The sequence below is a fragment of the Magnolia sinica genome, chromosome 8, assembly GCF_029962835.1.
Source record: "Magnolia sinica isolate HGM2019 chromosome 8, MsV1, whole genome shotgun sequence".
In the NCBI taxonomy this organism is placed as follows: Eukaryota; Viridiplantae; Streptophyta; class Magnoliopsida; order Magnoliales; family Magnoliaceae; genus Magnolia; species Magnolia sinica.
This window is the reverse complement of record NC_080580.1, coordinates 51,646,722-51,669,345: the sequence shown is the minus strand read 5'-3', so window position 1 is coordinate 51,669,345 and position 22,624 is coordinate 51,646,722. Positions and strand designations below refer to the sequence as shown.

Below are 22,624 nucleotides of genomic sequence, written 5' to 3'. Positions count from 1 at the left end.
GCATGAGACCATTGGATGCCTTGAAAATAACCTTTTGGCGATCCATTAACCAAAATAGAGGAGGCTGATTGTACGCATGATTGGATCTAACCCCTCCACTTCTGACCATACCCCAATCTCTCAAACCCAGTTTAAAAACTCCCAATCCACATGATCTTAGGCCTTTTCAATGCCAAGCTTGGAAATTATCCCACTTTTTCTCTCTCTAATTTTGAAATTGTTGCATTCATGGGCGATAAGAGCGCTATCCAAAATCTGTTCACCTGCAAAAAAATGCGCCTTGATTATAAGATATAATAATCTTCCAAAGAGCTCCTCGAAATCTTAGTGAAAGGACCTTGGCAAGAATTTTATAAGGTCCCCGATTAGACTGATAGGCCTGTAGCCTTTTAGTTGTTCCGCCCCCTTGATTTTAGGAATAAGAGCGAGAAATGAAGCCCCGAGATCACTTGAAAGACGACTTCGTTAAAAAAACTCAAATAAAATCTATCACGCCCCTTTTGATCTATTGCCAAAATTGACACTTGACAATTTATGGAACTCGTAGGCCCCGTTTGTTAAATCTGTAGTCTAAACCTGAATTTGAAATCTGAAGCCTGAATCTAAAATCCAAAACCTGAATCTGAAATCTGAAGTCAAAAAACTTGTTTGGTAACTATGGCTGAAGTCTGAAAATTAAGTACTGAATTTGAAACAATCTGTTTGTTAACAAACATCTGAAATGTCTGAAATATGTTATTTTGACACATTTGCCCCTATCTATCTCCTGTTTGGAAATGCTTTACATTATAAAGAAATTATTTTTTATTAAATGAAAATAAAATTATTCTATTTAATTCAAATAAACTATAAAGTACTTAATAGAAAATTAAAATATTAGATGGTATAAAAATGCCATTGACCTAGACCCCTGAATTCCAGATCACATGGTTCCCATAATCTGCCTCATGTGAGATTTTTTACTAGGCCTAATGATCATAAATTAATCATACACGTTGAATTTTAGCCCTTAGATCGTAATAAATTAGCTACTTAACCTCTACATCCATTCGTACACTTATCAGATCAAGATTATGACTTGTCCATCTTGTTCACACCATATGAATATGCTTTACTTACCATTAGAATTACAATTTGAGAAACTTAGACATGTGAAAAAGTCACTCGAATCTAACGATATACCGGTCTTACCCCTAATCACTTCATAAACCCGCTTTATGTCCATCCAATTACAAAACTGACAATACAATCACCTGGATACATGACTAGAATACCAACAATCAAGTCTTCCTAGTTTTAGCATGTCATATGACCGTCCATCGTGGTTGGATCCGCCAAATGGGCCACGTGAATATCATGATAAACCGATCATCATTAAGAGCTTAAGGTATAGGCCCAAACTACCTGAAAATTTGTTAAATAAATATGCACAAATATTATTTTGAATTACCGAGTGAGCTAGTCCATTTAAAAAGGCACGTGGGTCATCTATAGTCGATCAAGGCCTAAACTGGACCGATGGAAAGAGTACGAAAAATGAGGAATGTTCAACAAATTTAAAGACATTCGGACGGCGCACCTTGATATAACGGACATCGGAAGCTACTTGAGAAGTGGATGGCAATCACCTGGATACATGGCCCACCCGATCAATATACCTGCTCCATTTCTGGACCTATGTCCTAACATGTTGTGCCAATCTCGGTGAACAGAGTAGATTATACCACTTCAAACAATCTAGTGAACTCCACGAAAATATTCAAGTTTACGTTACTTCCCTGTTTACACGGCACACGTTAATGTAAAGAGTTTTAATGTTACGGGTCATGCATAGGCGGATCCTTTGCCCCACCTGAAGATTGGATCTACTTCAAATTTGGGACCATGGGTTAGCACGGGGTGCTGAAGATGGTGAATGGAGTGGATCTTCCGGAAGATCATCACAGTGGACCCCACTTATTTTTAATAACAATATAGAAAAGAAACTCGGCCGCATGCGGTAACAGAGGTCGTGAAATCAGAAGTGACATCCATCGTTGAAACCTTTCTAAGGGCCACTGTGATGTTTTGTTACCATCCAACCTATTCATTAGGTCATGTACACATGGATGAAGTGAAAACACAAATATCAGCTTGATCTGAAACTTCTCCATCTCTCAAGAAGTTTTTAACGGTGGACGTTCAATCCCCACCTTATGGCCCAATTAATCATTGGACCTGCTTGTTTTATTGGATCACACCTTAAATTATCTGAAAAAGTTGATGGACGGTGTGGATCAAATGCATAAATCATGGTAGGGCATAAAGAAGTTTCACAAAGGTTGATTTTGTATTGTGCAAACAATTTAAAAGAAAAAATTTTCCGTAGTCACTTGAAAGGGGTACTTTTAAAAATAAAAAATTTTTGTTTAATGAAAAATCACAGAGCGCATTCCGTGTTCACCATTAAGCCAGACTCCTATCATGGAAAGAATTCAGTGAAAAACCACTTAGCACTTTCCGTCTTCTGCGTTAATAACGCATTAACAAACACCACTAAACACGGAAAATTTTCCCCATTCCATGTTAAGTGCAAAAATTCAGCGTTAACAAACACGGCCTTAGTTATCTAACCGCAGTCTCTCCCACTGGTCACAAGTTAACAATTTCCTATACAATTGGACCATAGAGTCGCATATCTAACCCTGAACTCCTTCAAGTTTTAAGGCTCTCTTAGCCAATGCATTTCTAGTTTAAATTATCTCTGTTCAAAATCACTTCAATAAAATTTCTACATTGTTTTTTTTTTCCCCACAGTTGTTAGTATATGTATTCATTTGAGTAATATTTGTTGACTTGTTATAGTCTAATAGTCTAGTAGATGTTATAAATATAACACAATTTTAATGAAATTGGTAATAAAACTATGAAAAAAGTTCCGTACACTAGTTAGTATTTTTACATGATTTTTTCAAAACTTTCCATTTTCCTTGGTTTTTCCAAAATTTTATTAAAAATAAAAAACTTTAAGAGCTGTGTGATCGCATTTGTGTACATTCCCTTGCGTCGCGTTTGATCACTTATGCCATTTGACAACATTGCTGTCTGGTGCGGAATAGGTAGGCACAAATGATTGTGAGGAAAATTGAAACTGTAACAGGTTTTGAGTTTCCGGAGCATTCGTCAGGTCGTTCTCACCTATTCAAGGGTTTTCTGATGGGAACTATTTCCTCGATGTTTTGCTTGGAGAACTGTTTTCTTGTGGTCATGATCTTGGCTGTGGCCATGACGATGAGTTTTGTCGTTGTCATCCTTTTTTTGTTCGGTTTAGTTTTCTTACCATTAATAATCCCCCTTTTTAGAAATTTTGGGCTAGTATTTTTAGGATGAATATTGGAAGCATCGTGTTGTGAATTTGATGAGCCCAAAACTGGTAATGCGTTTGACTTGTGCATGTCATTTCGAGTTAACTTGTCAACAGAACCGTTCAGATGTTTTATTGCCAAGGCCTTGTTGAGTCTGTCAAAGTATACTTGCTTAGTTGTGGGAATATAAACTTCTAGCAAGAGCATGTAACTTCATCAAACAAGAACAAAAAAATTCATAAAGCTCCTGGTAGTTCTTCAAATTTGTCGATATTTGCTCTGCTAATTTTGTACTAGGTTAATGGGTGCTATGTAAGATAACTAATTCTGATTATGCTTGATGCTGCTTGACCATAACTATGATGGTTGTGGGCTATACAATGTTCTTGGATATTTTCCCTTTGCGGTTCATTGTGATGCAGGTTTTATATGGATGGGAACCTATGTTGCATGTGTCAAAAAATGTCAGCCTTGTTCTCTACTAAAATTCATTTAATATAATTGGCAGAATCCATGTAGTCCAAGGCAGTTCGCCAAGGCTCCCAGGCAATTGATCTAGGTGACTTGGCCTACGTCTATCATCTGGGCTGTCTGCCTAGGCCTTTGTAGGCCTAGATTATCACCGTACATGTGTAGGGGATCGAGACTGTCTTTTGGACCATTTTGTGGAAGGCTGTAGTCAAAACATTTTGTGATTGGACAATTCAAACACTTCATTAGTTTTGTCTACTGCTCACTCAATGTTGACCATCTCTCATCAGTAATCAATTGTTTGAACAGTTTTTAACTGTTAATTGAATAAATTAATCATATGGCTACCAGGGTCCGATTACTTGGCCTTTGGTTTATGGCCCATCATCGTAATGGCTTCCCTAATTGATGTCCCTCAAGTAAATGAGTACTAGGGAGATGATTAGCGTGTGGACTATATGGAATTTCCAAGAAGCATACTTTTGAGCAGTGTTTTAAATAGCGGTAGTGTGTTGCGTAGCGTTCAACCCTCCGTAGCGTGTATCGAAATAGTGTAGCGTGTAGCGTAAGCTATACAATACTTCTATTTTACATATATATATATATATGTTAAATAGTAAGAAAAAAGCAAAATATATAAATGTCACATTCTTCAAAATAAAAATCCCAAAGTTAAGAGCATTAAGTACAGTACAAATGTCACATTCCTCAAAATCAATATCTCAAATTCTCAATAATTAGTCTCTAGACTCTAGTGTCTAAACTCTAAAGGTCATCTTCATCTAATAGATCATCGTCGTTGTCGTCATCCTCATTCACTTCGTCACCAGGTCTAGGCCTTTCATGATCAGCATTAGCATCTACATCTGCATGTACATCATCCACGCCATGAACACTCATTCCTATATCTCCTTCCTCTCTTATAGGAGTAAGAAATCTTCCCATGGGACCACCTACACATAAAAAAGAAGAAGAGATTCATTGGTCTTTTACTTTCTTTGTTAAAAATGTTCATGTAATTTAGTCTATAACTATAAACACTTAAAGTAGTTGCCTTCCTTTTCTTTGAGGAAGGTGGGGGGCAAACTCCTTCAGAAATATTAGATGTTGATGGTGCATTGCTGTCAACTAGATCGTCAGACTCTGGAATAGTTGTAATGGCACTAATATCAAAGGCCATATTTTGATCTTCGAGCCATGATGGATCAGTTGGGAGAACAGGGCCTTCTTTCTCAGCAATCCATTCATCATCTGATTCAATGTGGTCCACCAATATTGGATCCATTGCCGCCCTTCTCTTCATGCTTCTTTCTCTCAGTTTCATATTATACATCACATATACTAGAGAGTTGAGCTTTTGTTGCTTTAGCGGATTTCTCTTCTTTGTGTGGATTTGATCATATGATGATCTATGTCAGTCAATTATCAAAGACTTGCTAATCTACTAAATAAAAATTAGCCAATTTAGAATATTGAATGGTACAAAAGTCACCTGCTCAAAAGTATTCCAATTTCTCTCACAGCCAGAAGCACTGCATGTGAGGCTTAAAACTCGTATTGCAAACTTTGTAAGCTGTGGAGTTCTATGTCCAAAGCGTTCCCACCAATCAGCTGCATAAATTAGTTATAATTTATAAATTAACAAAATACTTTCACCAATTATAAAAATATAATTTACATAAAAATGAAAATATCAAAATATAAAATTATAAATTACCTAGGGAATGCCTTGTCATGGTTTCGAGTTTAAGGCAAGGGCTAAAATCCCCTCTTCTCTTCTCATATTCATCCAACTGAATATCAACATCAACATGCTCTTCATGGGGGATCATCCTATCCATGCACTCTAACAACCCCCTTTTTTATCTCGGGGTGTGTAGAGAACTTATCTGAGTACCATATTTGAGGATTCAAATAGTACTCGCTAAATCCTCAAAGCATGTAGAGGACGATGAAGCTAAGGAGTCCATCTTTTATCTATTTTGTTCCAAATTGGAACATATCTCTTTTTTACATCATTGCAATTAAATGCAAATTTCTCCTTTGCTAAGTTCATCAATTCATAAATGAACCCCATTTCTGGCCTCTCTTCTGAATCTACTTCTCTTAAAACGCTTAACAATGGCATGGTGCTCTTAACACATAAGGCAACATTCGGCCAAAACTTCAGATCAAACATTATAATAGCCCGTACCTTTATTCCTTCAGGTTTTTTAGCCCAAGAACATGAGCACCATTGTTCCGATGCAAACATGGCTATAAGACCATTCTTTTGCTTGTAAATACTTCGAAGGGTGAGGTATGATGTTGCAAAGTGTGTCACTGCCGGCCGTAGAAGCTCATGGTTATTTGTGAAGCTTCTCATCATGATTAATACAATTCCATGCCCATAAATAAACTTGGTCACTGTCCTTGCCTTTTCAAGCGTTTCAGAATATATTTTCATTTTTCCAATATCCTCCAACATCAGATCTATGCAGTGTACAACACACGGAGTCCAATATATACTTTTCCTCTTATCCATCAACTTCTTCCCAGCACTCACATACCTTGAATGGTTATCTGTGATAACCTGGACCACATTTTCTTCCCCAATTTCTTCCACAATTTCATCAAGATATTTGGATAACAAATTTCCATCTTTTATTGAATCTGAAGCATCAATAGACTTATAAAACATTGTTTTGATTGGAGAATTAATCAAAAAGTTAATGATGCTTCTATTCTTTTCATCCGTCCAACCATCAGACATAATTGAACATCCATAAGTTTTCCAGGAAGCTTTGTATGCTTTCATTAAACTATCAATATTAGCAACCTCCTCTTTTAGTATCCATGTTCTCATCTCATGCATGGATGGTGGCTTCAATCCCGGTCCAAACTTGCCAATAGCCCCACACAATGTTGAAAAGTATGGGCTATTACACAGGTTGAAGGACAAAGCATTCCCCAAAAAAAAATAATCTTCCAATCACCCTGCATACTTCTTTTCTTTCTTCCTTCTTCCACCTTGAATTCATTGTGGATTGACGTTGCTTACTACTAACAAATTGATCCATAGGACCCCTTGCTCTTGCCATTGGTTGATTACCAGAAGATCCACTACCAAGTTGGCTGCCAATGAAAGTATCATTACCCACACTGGCGCTATCACTTGTAGAACCAGAAAGATATGTCGATCCCCCTCTCCCAATATCTCGAAACACCTCATTTCTTTTATTTTTTCCGTCATGATATTCCTTTAAAGCCTTTCTACACTCCTCCTTGGCTTCTTCCGTCACTTTTGAGCACGACTTTATCGTATTGTGGGTTCCAGTCAAATGATTCTTTAGGCGAGTCACGCCTCTTGTACAACTTTGACCGCAAAATTTGCATTGCACATAATTTCTATGAGATTGTCCAAGTGGATTATCAGTCACATATTTCCATGCAAAATCTCTCTCTCTTTTTCTTCAAACATTTTTCTCTCTTTAGTTCACTAGTTAACCAAAAAAAAAAAAACACGTCACAAACAAATCAGTGAATCACAAAAATCAACATATGCACACCACTTGCACACCACAGTGGGCCCACCATAGAAAACAATGCAAATCCACCCCTTCACGCACCTCAGTGGGCCCCATGTGGGCCACATCATAGAAAACAATGAACATCCACCCCTTCACGCACCTCAGTAGGCCCCACGTGGGCCACATTATAGAAAATAATGCACGTCCACCCCTTCACGCACCTCAGTGGGCCCCACGTGGGCCACATTATAGAAAATAATGCACATCCACGCCTTCACGCACCTCAGTGGGGCCTACGTGGGCCATACCACAGAAAAAGAAATGAAAAAAATATAAAGAACAAAAAAAGACAGTAATCAGCATTTTAAAAGGGAAAAAATGAGGAAAAAACTGAAAATACTAGGTTATTGTCAGTGTACATCGAAAAAAATTCAAAAAAAAAAAAAAGAACGAGCGTACTTGTTTTTGTCTTAAGATGAGATTGAATCAGTGAAACCTGCAAATGTTGAAGCTCCACAGCCAATCGGTTTGCATCTGGAAGCAGCTTTTCGATCTCAAGATTGGAGAGTGGGGTGAGGAGCAATGTCGGCTTGCGTCTGGAAGTAGCTTTTCGATCTCAAGATTGAAGAGTGGGGAGAGGAGCAGCGTCGTCAGCGTCGGTTTGCGTCTGGAAGCCCTTTCGAATAGGTTTTTTTTTTTTTTTAAATTTAATTTTATTTAATTTGTTTAATTTTTTAAACTCAAGTTGTTGCTTGTGGTGTGAGTTCACCACTGTTTAATATAGTGAAAACAAAAAAGAACAGGTAGTGCACGCTACCTGCGTTACACGCTATGAATTTGTAGCGTACGCTACGACCCCTGTAGCGTGCGTGATGTAGGACGACCTAATCCAACCTTAAATGAGCAAGGTATATGAAAGGGGCAGATTTATGCAATCTTCAAAAAAAATAAAATATCAGCCTTATACATCATAAAACGAGAAAGAAATAAGGTTAATATAGTATTGATTATGGCCATTCATCACAAACATGAAGTATTGAATCTTAAAATCTGAGTTTAGTTGGATCCGGTGAAAGATAGAACTTTCGTCTTGCAATAGGTCCGTCTAACGATCCAAGTGGATTTTCTAATCCAGAAAAATAGGAATTTCCTGGATTGGGAAATCTGAAAAATTCAGAAAAGAATTGGTAGTTCTTCAAATTTAGATTTGGGTGATGGGTTTTATGTGGGGATGAAAATCTTTTGAGATCTAATGATTTAGATAAAAGAAACAAGATTTGGCTTCTAGATCTAAAGATTCTAGGAGAAAAGGAAGAGAATGGGGTTAAAGAAAAGAGTACTTTGAGAAAAGAGAGAATGAGAAAGAAGTAGAGGATGAGAAATCGTTTACCTGGGCCTCACGCCCTCTTTCAATCACTGGAAGTCGAAGACGAAATTGTCAGAAGCAAAAAGCTCACTTTTTCCTTTTTCATAAACATAACATAACATGCTATAGGTTTAGGGCAACCCTTATAAATTCGTAATTACATGAAATTACCAAAATACCCCTACTTAAAAAAGTTTCAAAAAAAAAAAAGAAATTTGCACAAAATTGTGCGCAAACTGTCTCAAAACTTAAATAAATCAAATGTTCATAGACTAAATGCAAATTTAAGATGCTCGATGGGCCCCGATGATAGCGCCGTGAAGGTGGCGTAATGAAGGTGGGCTGTGACGATCCAACGGTCCAAATGTCTCCTCTAAGCAACTTACACATATCACGAACACATGTGTAAGGTCTTCAACCTTTAGAGACCCGACTCGTATCCGTCATCTAACCACATTGACACGGGTAACGCATGCCTCCTGCGTTGATATACTTTGAATGACCTGGTGTCCGCATCAACTCCTCTCGGCTGAGAAGATCTAGACTCCGGCGAGATAAAACTCTTGTGCTTTTTTAACAAATCTGGATCTAGTTGCTGCAACTCTGCTTCCGTCAACTATGTACAGTCGGATGATGGTCTGTTCTTCCACTTCACTAAGTACCTCTGAAATCCACCGTCCCGAGTGGAAACACTTTGCTCATCCACAATTCCTTCAATTTCTTCTCTTTTCTCAGGTATAGTAGGCATAGGTGGTGTAGGTTGGGAAGAAAATTTAGAAATTGGCCAATGGTTTGTAACAAAATTAGGGTCTATGGGATGGCTTGAACAAGGCATTAGATCATCCACATTGAATGTTGAACTAATCCCCATGCGAGGTGGAAGATCTATCACATACGCATTGGACCCAATCTTTTTCAGAATCTTAAATGGTCCAGCACTGCGTGCTTGTAACTTCTTAACGGTACCTTGTGGGAACTGTTCTGGCCTCATCCTAACCATTACATAATCGCCCTTATTAAATTCTTGAATTCTACGATGTAAGTCAGCTAAAATTTTGTATTGTTCATTACTAGCATTTATCCGCCTCCTAATCTTTGCATGCAACTCATGAATGTGATGGGAAAATGCATCGGCTGACTTTGAGGTCCTCTAGGTGACTGACATAGGTAACAAATCTATGGGTAGTCTAGGTTCGTAACCACTAACCATCTTGAATGGACTCATACCCGTAGACCGATTAACTGAACTGTTATATGCAAACTCAGCGACTGGTAGGAATAAGTCCCATGTTTTAATGCGTTCACCTACCAAACATCGTAGTAGAGTTCCGAGACTTTGATTCACAACCTCAGTTTGGCCATCAGTTTGAGGATGGTAGGCAGACGAGAACTAGAGTCTCATACCCATCATATGCCATAATGTCTTCCAAAAATAACTAGTAAACTGGACATCTTTGTTAGACACTATGGTCTTAGGCAAACCATGTAATTGAACCACCCCCTCAAAGAAAATCTTGGCTATGTTGGACGCATCTGAGGTTTTAGAACAAGGGAGAAAGTGGGTCATTTTTGAGAAACGGTCTACGACCACAAAAATGGAATCGTGCTTTTTAATTGTCTTGGGAAGTCTAAGCATGAAATCCATACTGATGTCTTGCCACAGCGCGTGTGGCACTGGCAATGGTGTGTACAATCCAGTATTTTGCTTCTTTTTGTTTTGCCAGTTGACATGCTCGACATTGCCCTAAAATTTTGGTTACGTCTCGCTTGAGACTTGACCAATAAAATCGATCCTCCACTAGGGCGATGGTCTTATCTTAACCAAAATGGCCAGCAATACCTCCAACATGAAGCTCCCAAACAAGGAAATCCTGGAGGGAAGTGCGGAGAATACAAAGTCAGTCTCCTTTGAAAAGGAAACCATCTTTTAGTACAAACTCACCTGAACTATGCTGGGCACCTAAGAGTGACACGTATGTTCTCCAAAATCTGGACACATGGGATACTCGTCTTTCAATTGCTCAAACCCGACAACTTCTACACTCAAGGAGTTGAGCAACATTACTCTCCTATTAAGGGCATCGGCTGGTTTGTTCTTGCTCCTGGCTTTATGTTTTAGGACAAATGAATATTCCTGAAAAAATGTTGCCCACTTGGCATGCCTTGGGTTAAGCTTCTTTTGAGAATTCAAATACCTCAAAGCCTCGTGATCAGAAAACAAGACAAATTGTTACGGTAGAAGATAATGACGCCAATGACGTAGCGACTGCACAACCGCATAAAATTCTTTGTCATAGGTGAAATACTTTTGTTTTGCCTCACTCAATTTCTCATTGAAATAGGCAACTGGATGACTCTCGTGGCTTAGTACTCCTATACCTACGCCTGAAGCATCACACGCTACTTCAAAGACTTTAGAAAAATCTGGAAGACGCATGACGGGAGCCTTTATCATCTTGCCCTTAATATCTTTAAATGCCTTAGCTGCGGCATTAGACCATATGAACTCTCCCTTTTTAATGCAATCAGTAATTGGGGCCATAATAGTGCTAAACCCTCGAATGAACCGACGATAAAATGTGGCTAAGCCATGAAAGCTTCTCACTTCATGTATGTTCCGCGGTTCAGGCCAGTCAACTATAGCCTTGACTTTTTCTGGATCTGCTCGCATCCCTACAGACGACACTATGAACCCTAAGAAGACAACCCTATTAGACAGGAACGAACATTTCTTAAGGTTCGCATATAACCTCTCCGCCCTTAGGACACTACAGACCTGCCTCAAGTGGTCGAGATGTAGCTCTTTAGTGGTACTATATATGAGTATGTCATCAAAATAAACCACTAAGAACTTCCCCATAAACGGTCTCAAGACCTGGGTCATCACATGCATAAAAGTACTGAGTGCATTAGTCAAGCTAAAGGGCATGACCAACCACTCGTACAACCCATCCTTCGTTTTGAAGGCTATCTTCCACTCATCTTCAGGGCGTATGCGTATCTGGTGATACCCGCTCTTGAGGTCTATCTTGGAAAAAATGGTGGATCTGGCCATCATGTCTAACATATCATCAAGCCTCGGTATCGGAAACCGATACTTGATCGTGATCTTATTAATGGCCCTACTGTCCACACACATCCGCCACGTACCATCTTTCTTAGGCGTTAATAGCGCTGGTACGGCACACAGACTCATGCTCTCACGGATGAAACCTTTTTGCAGGAGCTCATTTACTTGTCCATGCAACTCTGCATGCTCTACAGGATTCATTCTGTAATGAGGAAGGTTCGGTAAAGTAGACCTCGGGACAAAATCAATGGCATGCTGGATGTCACGCATAGTTAGAAGCTCATTTGGTAAATCCTCAGGGAATACATCACTGTACTCCTCAAGAACCGAAGTCACCTCAGGGGGTAACTCTACATGAACCTCGGGTGTAACTTCCCTAGCTATTAGGGCATACACCGTCGAATCATCCGCTGTCTCTTTCTCAAACTTTTTTGCATTTATGATATGTAGAGACTTTAGAATAGATTTCCTCATATCCTTCCTTGACTCACTCGTTTTCACATCCCTAGCCTTGTCCGTGTGGCTCTTTGGGTGGCAACGGATTAATCTTGATTTTCTTGCCCTCATGCGTGAATGTACACACGTTCGAGCGACCAAAAATCGTGACATCTCTATCGTATAACCATAGCCTCCTTAGAATGATGTGACCTACATCCATAGGTAAAACATCACACCACAACATGTCTTGATATGAACTGATTTGGATGGGGACTAAACACTGCTGGGACACAGGCATAGAAGATATGTCAACCCAAGAAACCTTGTAGGGTTGAGGGTGAGGAATGGGCTTCAAACCCAAACGAGTGACTGTGCTAGCTGAGACCACGTTGGTGCAACTACCACTATCCACGATGACTTTGCAATTTTTGTCACCGCTCTTGATAAACGTGTAGAAAATTGTGCTTCTGCGCCAATCATCACTCTTTGGCCTGCGCTAAAGCACATCTAACTACAGCTAGTGGTGCAGTCTCCGGTTCTTTTTCTTCATAATCACTGGTACCTATCTCTGGGTGATATTCCTCAACTTCATAATCACCCATATCATCCGCATTTTCATTTGACTCGTCTATGACTAAGGCTTTCCCGCGAGTCTTTGCCGTGCACTAGTATGCGAAATGACCTGTACCTCCGCACTCATAACATCTCAAATGACTACCACCACCAGGATTGGCACTAAGGACACCTTTTCCCTTATCATCCTTAGGCTTAAGCGGTGTACTAGCTTGTGCCCTAGGCTGACTTCCAATATTAGGTTTGGTTCCCTGAAAACCAGATCTAATAGTAGAGTCTCGAGACTCAAAGCGCCTCGTAACAAGAGACTTTAGGTAAAGATCTAACTCTTGTACAACTTGGTAAGCTTGATCCAAGTCACCCGCTGCATGGGTCATAAGCTCACGCTGTAGATCCATGCGAAGACCGACCTTGAAACGCGCCAGCGTCACTAAGAAATCCTCCTGAATCTCACACCGCATCATATACTCCTCAAATTTTGCGATGTAATTTGCAACCGACATAGATCCTTGGCGGAATGCTTGCCATTGATCTAGGAGCTTTTGACGGTAAAAGAGAGGAAGATATTTTTCCTTTAATAACTCCATCTCTACCCAATGCGCGACTGAGACACCTCTTGATCTCTTGATCCTACGCTCCGTATTTGTCCAAAATAATTTAGCTTGACCTACAAGTTTCATCTTTTCAAACCGCACTTGTCAGTTCTCAGACATCTCATATCATTCAAAATAATGGTCCATGTCCGCTAACCAATCAAGGAATGCTTTTGGGTCAAGACGCCCATCAAAATTAGGAGCATCTACTTTAACACTCTTTAGGACCCTCTCATCGACATCATAACGGTCTTGATACTCGACAACGGGCTGCGGATTTCGTGCCCCTCCACGTCCTACCCCTCGGCCACGTACTCCACGACCTCTACCACGATTTCCTACCTGTTCCTTAACTACTCCCCCCATGTGAGACTGTTCATCCCCGCCAATGTTGGAGATTTCTCTTAGGGACACTCCTATCTGATTCATACGGGTATTCGTGTTCCTAGATTGCGCCTCAATGGTGGCCAAACGTTGGTTGATCGTGTTCATCATCTCGGTTAACTATTCCATATTGAAAATCGGGTGTAGATCAAATCCTCTACCAGTTCGATTGGGCATACACAATAAGAGTCAACTTAGGTTTCCTAAAACACGACTCTAAAAGATTGTTTTGACACAAGACTATGGACACCGATGATCCCAACCTTTAGAATGATGCAAATGTGGAAAAATTCAGATATAGACTCTTTTTTTTTTTTTTTTTTTTTTTTTTTTTGTGTGCAAGTTTGAAAATTTCAGATCTAGACTTTATATGCAATGCATGAAACCCTAGAAAAAAAATAAAATAAAATAAAAATCTAGACTCTTGATAACTCGATCTAAGACGACCCAATGCAAGGACCTAAGCTTTGATACCAAAAATTTGATATAGGTCGACCTAATCCAACCTTAAATGAGCATGATATATGAAAGGGGCAGATTTATGCAATCTTAAAAAATAAAATAAAATATCAGCCTTATACATCATAAAACAAGAAAAAAATAAGGTTAATATAGTATTGATTATGGCCATTCATCACAAACACGAAGTATTGAATCTTAAAATCTGAGTTTAGTTGGATCCGGCGAAAGATAGAACTTTCGTCTTGCAATAGGTCCGTCTAACGATCCAAGTGGATTTTCTAATCCAGAAAAATAGGAATTTCCTGGATTGGGAAATCTGAAAAATTCAGAAAAGAATTGGTGGTTCTTCAAATTTAGATTTTGGTAATGGGTTTTATGTGGGGATGAAAATCTTTTGAGATCTAATGATTTAGATAAAAAGAAATAAGATTTGGCTTCTAGATCTAAATATTCTAGGAGAAAAGGAAGTGGATGGGGTTAAAGAAAAGAGTACCTTGAGAAAAGAGAGAAGGAGAAAGAAGTAGAGGATGAGAAATCGTTTACCTGGGCCTCACGCCCTCTTTCAATCACTGGAAGTCGAAGACGAAATTGTTAGAAGCAAACCTTTTCTTTTTCATAAACATAACATAACATGCTCTAGGTTTAGGGCAACCCTTATAAATTCGTAATTACATGAAATCGTCAAAATACCCCTAAAAAAAAAGGTTCAAAAAAAAGAAATTCGCACAAAATTGTGCGCAAACTGTCTCAAAATCTAAATAAATCAAATGTTCATAGACTAAATGCAAATTTAAGATGCCCGATGGGCTCCGATGATAACGCTGTGAAGGTGGCGTAATGAAGGTGGGCCGTGACGATCCAACGGTCCGATCACACCCTCCTCGCGATCCAACGGTCCAAATGTCTCCTCTAAGTAACTTACACATGTCACGAACACATGTGTACGGCCTTCAACCTCTAGAGACCCGACCCGTATCCGTCATCTAACCACATTGACACGGGTAACGCACGCCTCCTGCGTTGATATACTTTGAATGGCCTGGTGTCTGCATTAGTGTGCTACAGGGGATATACGCTATTTGCTGCGTTACGTAGCGATTTTGCTACACTACGCTACGTAGCGTACGCTACCGCTACGCTACGCACGCTACTCACAACATTGCTTTTGAGTAGTATTTCTCAGTAATTCTCATTTGGTTATTGTAGGGAACATCAAATATGAGCAATAATTGCACATAAGTATATTTACTTATATAATTCTAGAGGCACTAATAAAATCTTTATCGAAGCAATGACCTTTCTTTTGGAGATCCTTCTTCTCTGATTGCCATGAACCCTAGGGAATTTCCTTTGCACCTAGCATGGGATATCACCTCGTAGTCCCTTGGTAAAGGATATTGGTTTACAGAAGCTAAATTTCTACTCACCACAATTCAAACACTTCATTAGTTTTGTCTACTGCTCACTCAATGCTGATCATCTCTCATCAGTCATCAATTGTTTGAACAGTTTTTAACTGTTAATTGAATAAATTAATCATATGGCTACCAGGGTCCGATTACTTGGCCTTTGGTTTATGGCCCATCATCATAATGGCTTCCCTAATTGATGTCCCTCAGGTAAATGAGTACTAGGGAGATGATTAGCGTGTGGACTTTATGGAATTTCCAAGAAGCATACTTTTGAGTAGTATATCTCAGTAATTCTCATATGGTTATTGTAGGGAACATCAAATATGAGCAATAATTGCACATAAGTATACTTACTTACATAATTCTAGAGGCACTAATAAAATCTTTATTGAAGCAAGGACCTTTCTTTTGGAGATCCTTCTTCTCTGATTTCCATGAACCCTAGGGAATTTCCTTAGCACCTAGCATGGGATATCACCTTGTAGTCCCTTGGTAAGGATATTGGTTTACAGAAGCTAAATTTCTACTTACCCACCAATGCTTATTGTGCTTGCTGACCAACGTGCTGAAAATCTCTTGATTGGTCTGATACGCACCATCTCATATTTTTTACTTTTGAAGGTTCAAACTATATCATATTCTGTTTTGATCTTATTTAAATTGACAGCCATGATAAATTGATCAGGTCTTCTTGGAAGTTTTGCTCCTTGTATCCTGTATGGCAGTAATGCTGAGAGGCTGGGAGCAAGTCCAGGCACTTTTGCAAATCACTGCTTGCCTTACACCGGTCTTTATCTGCTTGGAAATTCCCTTTTTGGTTCGAATTACTTGGCACCCTGGTTCTCATATCCAAGCCGCACAGCAATCCGCCAGAAGTTCAATCTTGAGGCAAGTTTTTCTTCTTAAAAATTTCTGTATTTTTGATTTCTTTGTTTGCAGATAAATACTGCTATTGATTAAATTTTGATCCTACTGGTACCGAGACAGTTTTAGACTTTTTTTTTTCCTCTCTTGCCCCTTTTTTCACTAATTCGTCGTTTTCCTTGGAAATGATGTAGTTTTAGGGTTCTTTCAACTCTTCATTTTCTGCTGCAACCTTTCCCTCTTTCCAATGCAATGCTGCATTTTGTGTGATGGTGATGTCTGTTTGAAAAAATTTGACCGTTGCACCCATGTTTGTATCATGGTCATCAAACTATGGAAAACAGAAAAATGTACAACGAGTTGGGACTATTGTTGCTTCAAAATTCACTGTTAACTTGATCAGCAATGCACTTGGGAAAGAAAAAAGACTGAACGCCACCAAGCAATGCACGTGGAAAGAACAAAGGTTGAATGCCGCCATGTATCGTTACTGGGAGTAATTGGAAATTCTCCACTCCTGGAAGCTCTTTTCCTGTTGCATGTGAGAAATCAGTTAATTCACTGGAACATAAAAGCTGATCCTGCTATAGTTTGTCACAAAGATTGTGAGATCAATGTTTTTCTCCACAATCTTAGAAGAAATTCATGTTTTAGGAAATCCCCTACTCAGTGAGACTAAGTTCCATTGCTAGATGTGTCCATGTTTGTTTTTATTTTTGATGGATGACAAAAATTATTTGTAGGCAGTCAAAAAGGCTCCATCCTGTCCAGCGAGATGGCTTTGGAATTAGCTGCCATGATTACACCAGAAATGGAAATTTTGTTGTAGCTACCTCTGCAAGCTCATTACATAGAAATGCTAACTTCCATGGTTTCACAAGTAATGTACGAGGAAAAGGACAAAGGTTGAATGGCACCATGTTCTATCAGTGGGAGTAATTGAAGATTCTCCACTTCTAAAAGCTCTTACTGTTGCATGTGAGAAATCAGTAACTAACTGGAACCTAAAAGCTGATCCTGCTATAGTTTGTCACCAAAATTGTGAGATTAATGTTTTTCTCCACAATCTTAGAAAACATTTGTTTTTGGATATCCCCAACTTCTCAATGAGACCAAGTCCTGTTGCTAGATGTGCACCTGGTTTTTTTTTTGGATTGATACGAAAATTATTTGTAGATGGTCCAAGGGCTCTATCTTTAGCCAGCGAGATGGCTTTGGAATTAGCTGCTGCACTGACACCGGATACGAATTTTTTTGTTGTAGCTACCTCCTCTTCAAGCTCATTACATAGAATCCTAACTCCTAACCTCCATGGTTCCGCAAACTTACTCCTAAACCATGGATAGTTGATGTTGAAATTCGTTCAACAATCCCCCCATCTGGGTATCACAACCTTCATCTATAATCCTTCACAATCGCTCTGATTTCGGCTTCCACCACATCCCCAGCTCTGGAGGGACACAAATGATGTGCTTTCCATTGGAATCCCTTGCAATGAAGTTAATGCTACTGTTGCCATCTTGACCAGACTGATGAGCAGTCCGCATTTAAATTTCCACAAGAGAGGGCCATCCACCTTTGGAGACAGCATTTCCAAACTTATGATTGAGAATAGTTCTAAAGGAAAATTTTCTCAAACTCAGCAACTTCTTTAGAATGTTTTTCAGAGAATTACACATGACTCCAACAAAAGCTTCCCACCAAGGAATCTATTGGGGCCTTGGGGGCCAATGGGTGTAGCTGTAAGTTCCAATAACTAGGTTTTTATAATGTTAAAGCTTGATAGTACTTGTTTGTTCTTATGTCTAGTTTATAAATATATTGCTTAAGTGAAAAAAATTACTAGAAGTCTGTGGTTGATGCATTTGCTATTGGTGCTTTTGGATGGACTATTGAATTGAAGTTCAGTCATTTTGCCTGTTGAAGCAGAAATAATCAAAGTTGTAATTTTCTTAACCTTGTCTCCTACAGATTAGGTTGTTGGATTCACAAGGAATTATAGATTGAAACATCTAGCTTTATGAGGAAATGACCTAATATTCAAGTGAGAAAGTAGCCCTCAAATTCTGGTTACATTTCTTTCAGGTCCAATGCCATCCCAATTTTGAGTCCATCCCCCAAACAAGAGTCATCCCTTCACCAAGCAGCCTAATGGCACGTTCTGCTTAGGAGCCTCAGAGAATTGGCCATTTGCAGTTCCATTTTCTGCAAAACCCTGTTGACCTCCAAAACTCTGATAGTAATATACCATCTGTGAGTACTTTAATCCTCTATACGCCAATTTCATTTCATGAATCAATCTCCAACACTTGCATCTGGTGCTTTGAAGGTTGGATGTCCCATGCATGGAGTGGTGCCTCCCACACTTCATGTGATGTGATCCTACTCAGAGGAAAGCCTTCAGCAGGCTTCTCTTCTTGGTGGCCCTCACCAGGGATTTTACCTTCTTAGCTGTAGCTGTCCCCCATCACTACCTTCTTAGCCGTTCCCCATCACAACTTTTACCTCCTGATAAGATCATTCTTTCCCTTATTTGACCAACATATTTACCCCTTCAATCCGAATTGAATTCCTAACCCTCTTATCCCATTTCAGCACTGATTAGCTTTTTTTTTTCCCCCAGCCATCTCTCAAAAAAAAACAAAAAAAAAAACACTTTTTTTTTTTCCCCAGCCTGCTCATGCCTATATTTGGTGAAGTGAAACATCAATCTGTTTCCATCCGACCTTGCCATCTAGGAACCCGATCATGCATTTTTGTCCTACATCTAAAAAGGACAAACCCAAACCTTCTCAGTTTTTCCATTGATCTGTCTCATAATCAACATTTCTACCATCACCCCATAGTTCTAAAAAATGGCAGCAACATGGTCAGCCATCCACCTAGGGTCAATGTCGAAGGCAAACAGAATAAATTAAGCCCCTTTAGCTTTCTTTGTTACTTCCCAGGGACGAACGTGGTCCAGCCCCTGCCACAATTAGAGTCACCCCCCCACTGCCGTCATTGTTCATCCTCTTCAAGTGCCAATGTTGCAATTGTTTGTAGACAAATATTGGAAGTCCCTAGCAGAAGCACAGGAACCCCAATTCTGTAATTTATTTCCTGGATTAGTAACGGTTTTAGAAGGAAAATTAGTATGGGGGAAGAAATTACCCCTCCCTCTCTGTAGTATTGTCAAGAAGGAAAATCATGCACCAAGACTGTCGGAAATCAGGACACACTGAATCTGGGCAATGCTTTTGTTTAATATATTACAAAATTACATCGTTGATGAGGAAGCTTCCAACATTGCTCATTTTCGGATTACATGATGATGCTCCTGTTGCAGCAGATTACCCTCCCTGGTAGCAGTTGTGCTCAGTAGTATGTTTTCCCTTTGTTTCGTCTATAAATTTTGTAGAGTATTGCTGGTAGTAAATGAAACTTGGCCCAAAAATCCAGTGATTTTTTCAACAGCCGATGGATGTGGATTAGTTAGTGAGGCCCTCACCACCCTCAGCAGTGGTGTGGTGACGTGGCCAGATTTAATTGGTGTGGCCATATGCTGTCAGAGATACTCGACCAAAAAAAAACCTTAAAAAAGGCCAGGGCCCATCTCTGACAGTGTATGGCCCTACCAATCAAATCTCGCCACATCACCCCACCGCCGCTGAGGGTTGTGAGCTCCCTAATCCGCATCCTCACATGGGGTGGCTTCTGGTACAAGTCCTGTCGGTATCTTAGTGACACTCAGAATGAAATGAGTGGAAAAGGAACCTTTCGAATAAAAAAAAGAGCATGGAAAAGGAGAATAAGTAGGAGGAGAAGAATAAGAACAAGAAAGGAGATCCATTGGTATAAACTGGCTTCAATGCGGAGCTGTTTCAAATGTGGATGATGATGGTTTACTGCACAAAGGCATTTGAGCCCCTCAGCTGCAGGTTTAATCATTACCTGTATAAGGCCTGTCAAAGGAATGCTTATACGGGCATTCGCAGTAGAACAAGCTTGTCCAATTAAGGGCATCTTGCATTATGTAGACGAAAATAGTTTTCTTGTGTTTGAGGCTGGCTTCCTCTCTTTTGATAGATATAACTGTTTCGTTGTTTCAAATTATGAGAACATTTTAGTGCTGTCAAATTTTGGCACTCTCTCTTTAGATCATAGTTACTCTTCAATGCAGATCACCCTCCCTAATAATTCTGGGGAAATACATTAAGCTCAGGCATGCTTTGTTTCTATTGGCACTTTTGTATCAAGACAATGTGTCCCTGTGTGCGTTTTTTCCCCTCTTTTATCTTTTTCTACATGCTATAGGATGTTGTCATCTATCATGATTAAGAAGTTATTGGTCACAAATGGGTGTCTGGACCATACTGACATGCAAAGTTAGTGTTTTGAGTATCTTTACATTTTCTCCACGTGTGGATGCCCCCCAAGTGGGAAGCTCAATTCTGCTACCCAAGCTGGTCTTTTTATTTTATTTTTGAAATTACACTGAAAAGGTGATGCTGCTTTTAGATGTGATTTTACTTGACATGCTATGTCTGCAGCACAACTTGGAGAAGTATGATTTTTTGTCCATTCCAACCTCTTGGTTGTTGGGAAAAAAAAAACCTTACAATGGCAAAGGTATTTTTATCAACATTTGGGAAATCAGGAAAAGATTCTTGATGAGCATGGCAATCAGACTAAAGCATATGCAAGATGGCCATTTATTTTTTTAATTATGCGGAAGTGTTTGCCTGCGAAACATACGACTTTTTTTTTTCCTTGTGGTGCTTGATGCATTATGTTGTTTCCAGTTTGTTTAGAAAGCAAAATATGGAAGTGGTGCTATTGCCCCTTTGTGTTATTGTTTGGAGAACAGGGCAGCTGCGAGGCATTATCTAGATCCTGTGGATGCTGCAGAGGCATCATAGAAGACGAAGTGCAACGCGAGAATTGTGAATCAGCATGTGATTTTACAACCCACTTCTTCTGCCATACATGTGCTCTGTGCCAAGAAGGAAGAGAGTTGCGCCGCAGGCTTCCTCATCCTGGTTTTAATGGGCGGTCAGTTGTGGTTATGATCCCACCAGCAGAACAAGCGATGGGACGTGGACCCTAAAGTCTCTGCATTATCATCTATCTGGATTGCACTCGTTATTGTAAAACTAAAGACCGTTTGCTTTTGTAACTCATGCGCAACATGTCCTATATATGTCCTGATCCATCTTTACTATTACTTTCATTTTAAAGGGCAAGGGTAAAATGATTTGAAGGATGATGCATTTGGAGAATATAATCTCATGGAGTTGGCTCCCCTTGCTGTATATGGCATCCAGCCTGATTCCGCCACCACAAATATAGGATGCCCCAAAAATCAGTCCCATCCAGACATCAGGCTGGTACGTAAATGAAGAGAACTTTAGGTGGTAGTCTATTATTGTCATGGTATGGCCCACCTGATGATTTTAACTTCCTCAATTTTGGGGCGTCCATTATGGGGAGCAGGTGTTGGTTGGGTTGATGCTATACAGCACATGGCCCAGCATAGCTCTATTGTAATTTACTATGGAGTTCTGAGTTCATGTGATCATTTTTCTGCCAGTATGACAGGTTTAAGATCTCCAATACGTCAATTTAGCATCCCACTGCTTAGATGCCTTGGTCCATTGATTAGGTTGATCTGGTAATCTGGTTGGGGAACTTCAAGACATCCAATTGGCCAAAATTTACAAAACTCTGTTGTAGTTCATTGGAAAGCTTAATCAATCATCTTTCCAATGAGACCAAAATCACCCTCATTTGAACTATATTGAAGGAGATATTGTTTCATCAATGAAGATGTGCGAACCTCATCATGAAAGGTAGTGCAGGCCACAACATTTAAGAATTTGGGCTACGTCTAGTCGGCCAAATGGACTCCAACGATCCTGAATTTTAGCTTGTTGGAAAGCTTAGTCAATTATCTTTTCAATTCAAGGAGCCTAAGATCATCTCAATCAAAATTATAACAAAGAAGATACAGTCATTTTCTTAAAACTGGGCGATGCTGTCTATGAACGACGTTGTTACAGAGTGTTGGGCCATCTCAAAGCGGGCCTTTTGAGCTCAACCAATCTAAACGCATCATGTGTTTGCTGTTTTAGTGTGATACAATTGTCATCTTAACCC

General features: G+C 39.6%; 1 protein-coding gene across 1 annotated transcript in view; it reads left to right on the top strand.

Moving 5' to 3' along the window:
* The window catches only part of LOC131253306 (cell number regulator 8), a 30,663-nt gene extending 8,932 nt beyond the window's left edge, over positions 1-21,731 (top strand). The window contains exons 2-3 of the mRNA XM_058254267.1: positions 16,308-16,510; positions 21,336-21,731. Coding sequence (XP_058110250.1) covers positions 16,308-16,510; positions 21,336-21,575 — 443 coding nt within the window. The 3' untranslated portion in view covers positions 21,576-21,731. The remainder of the gene's footprint in view (positions 1-16,307; positions 16,511-21,335) is intronic.
* The last annotated feature ends 893 nt before the right edge of the window (positions 21,732-22,624 follow it).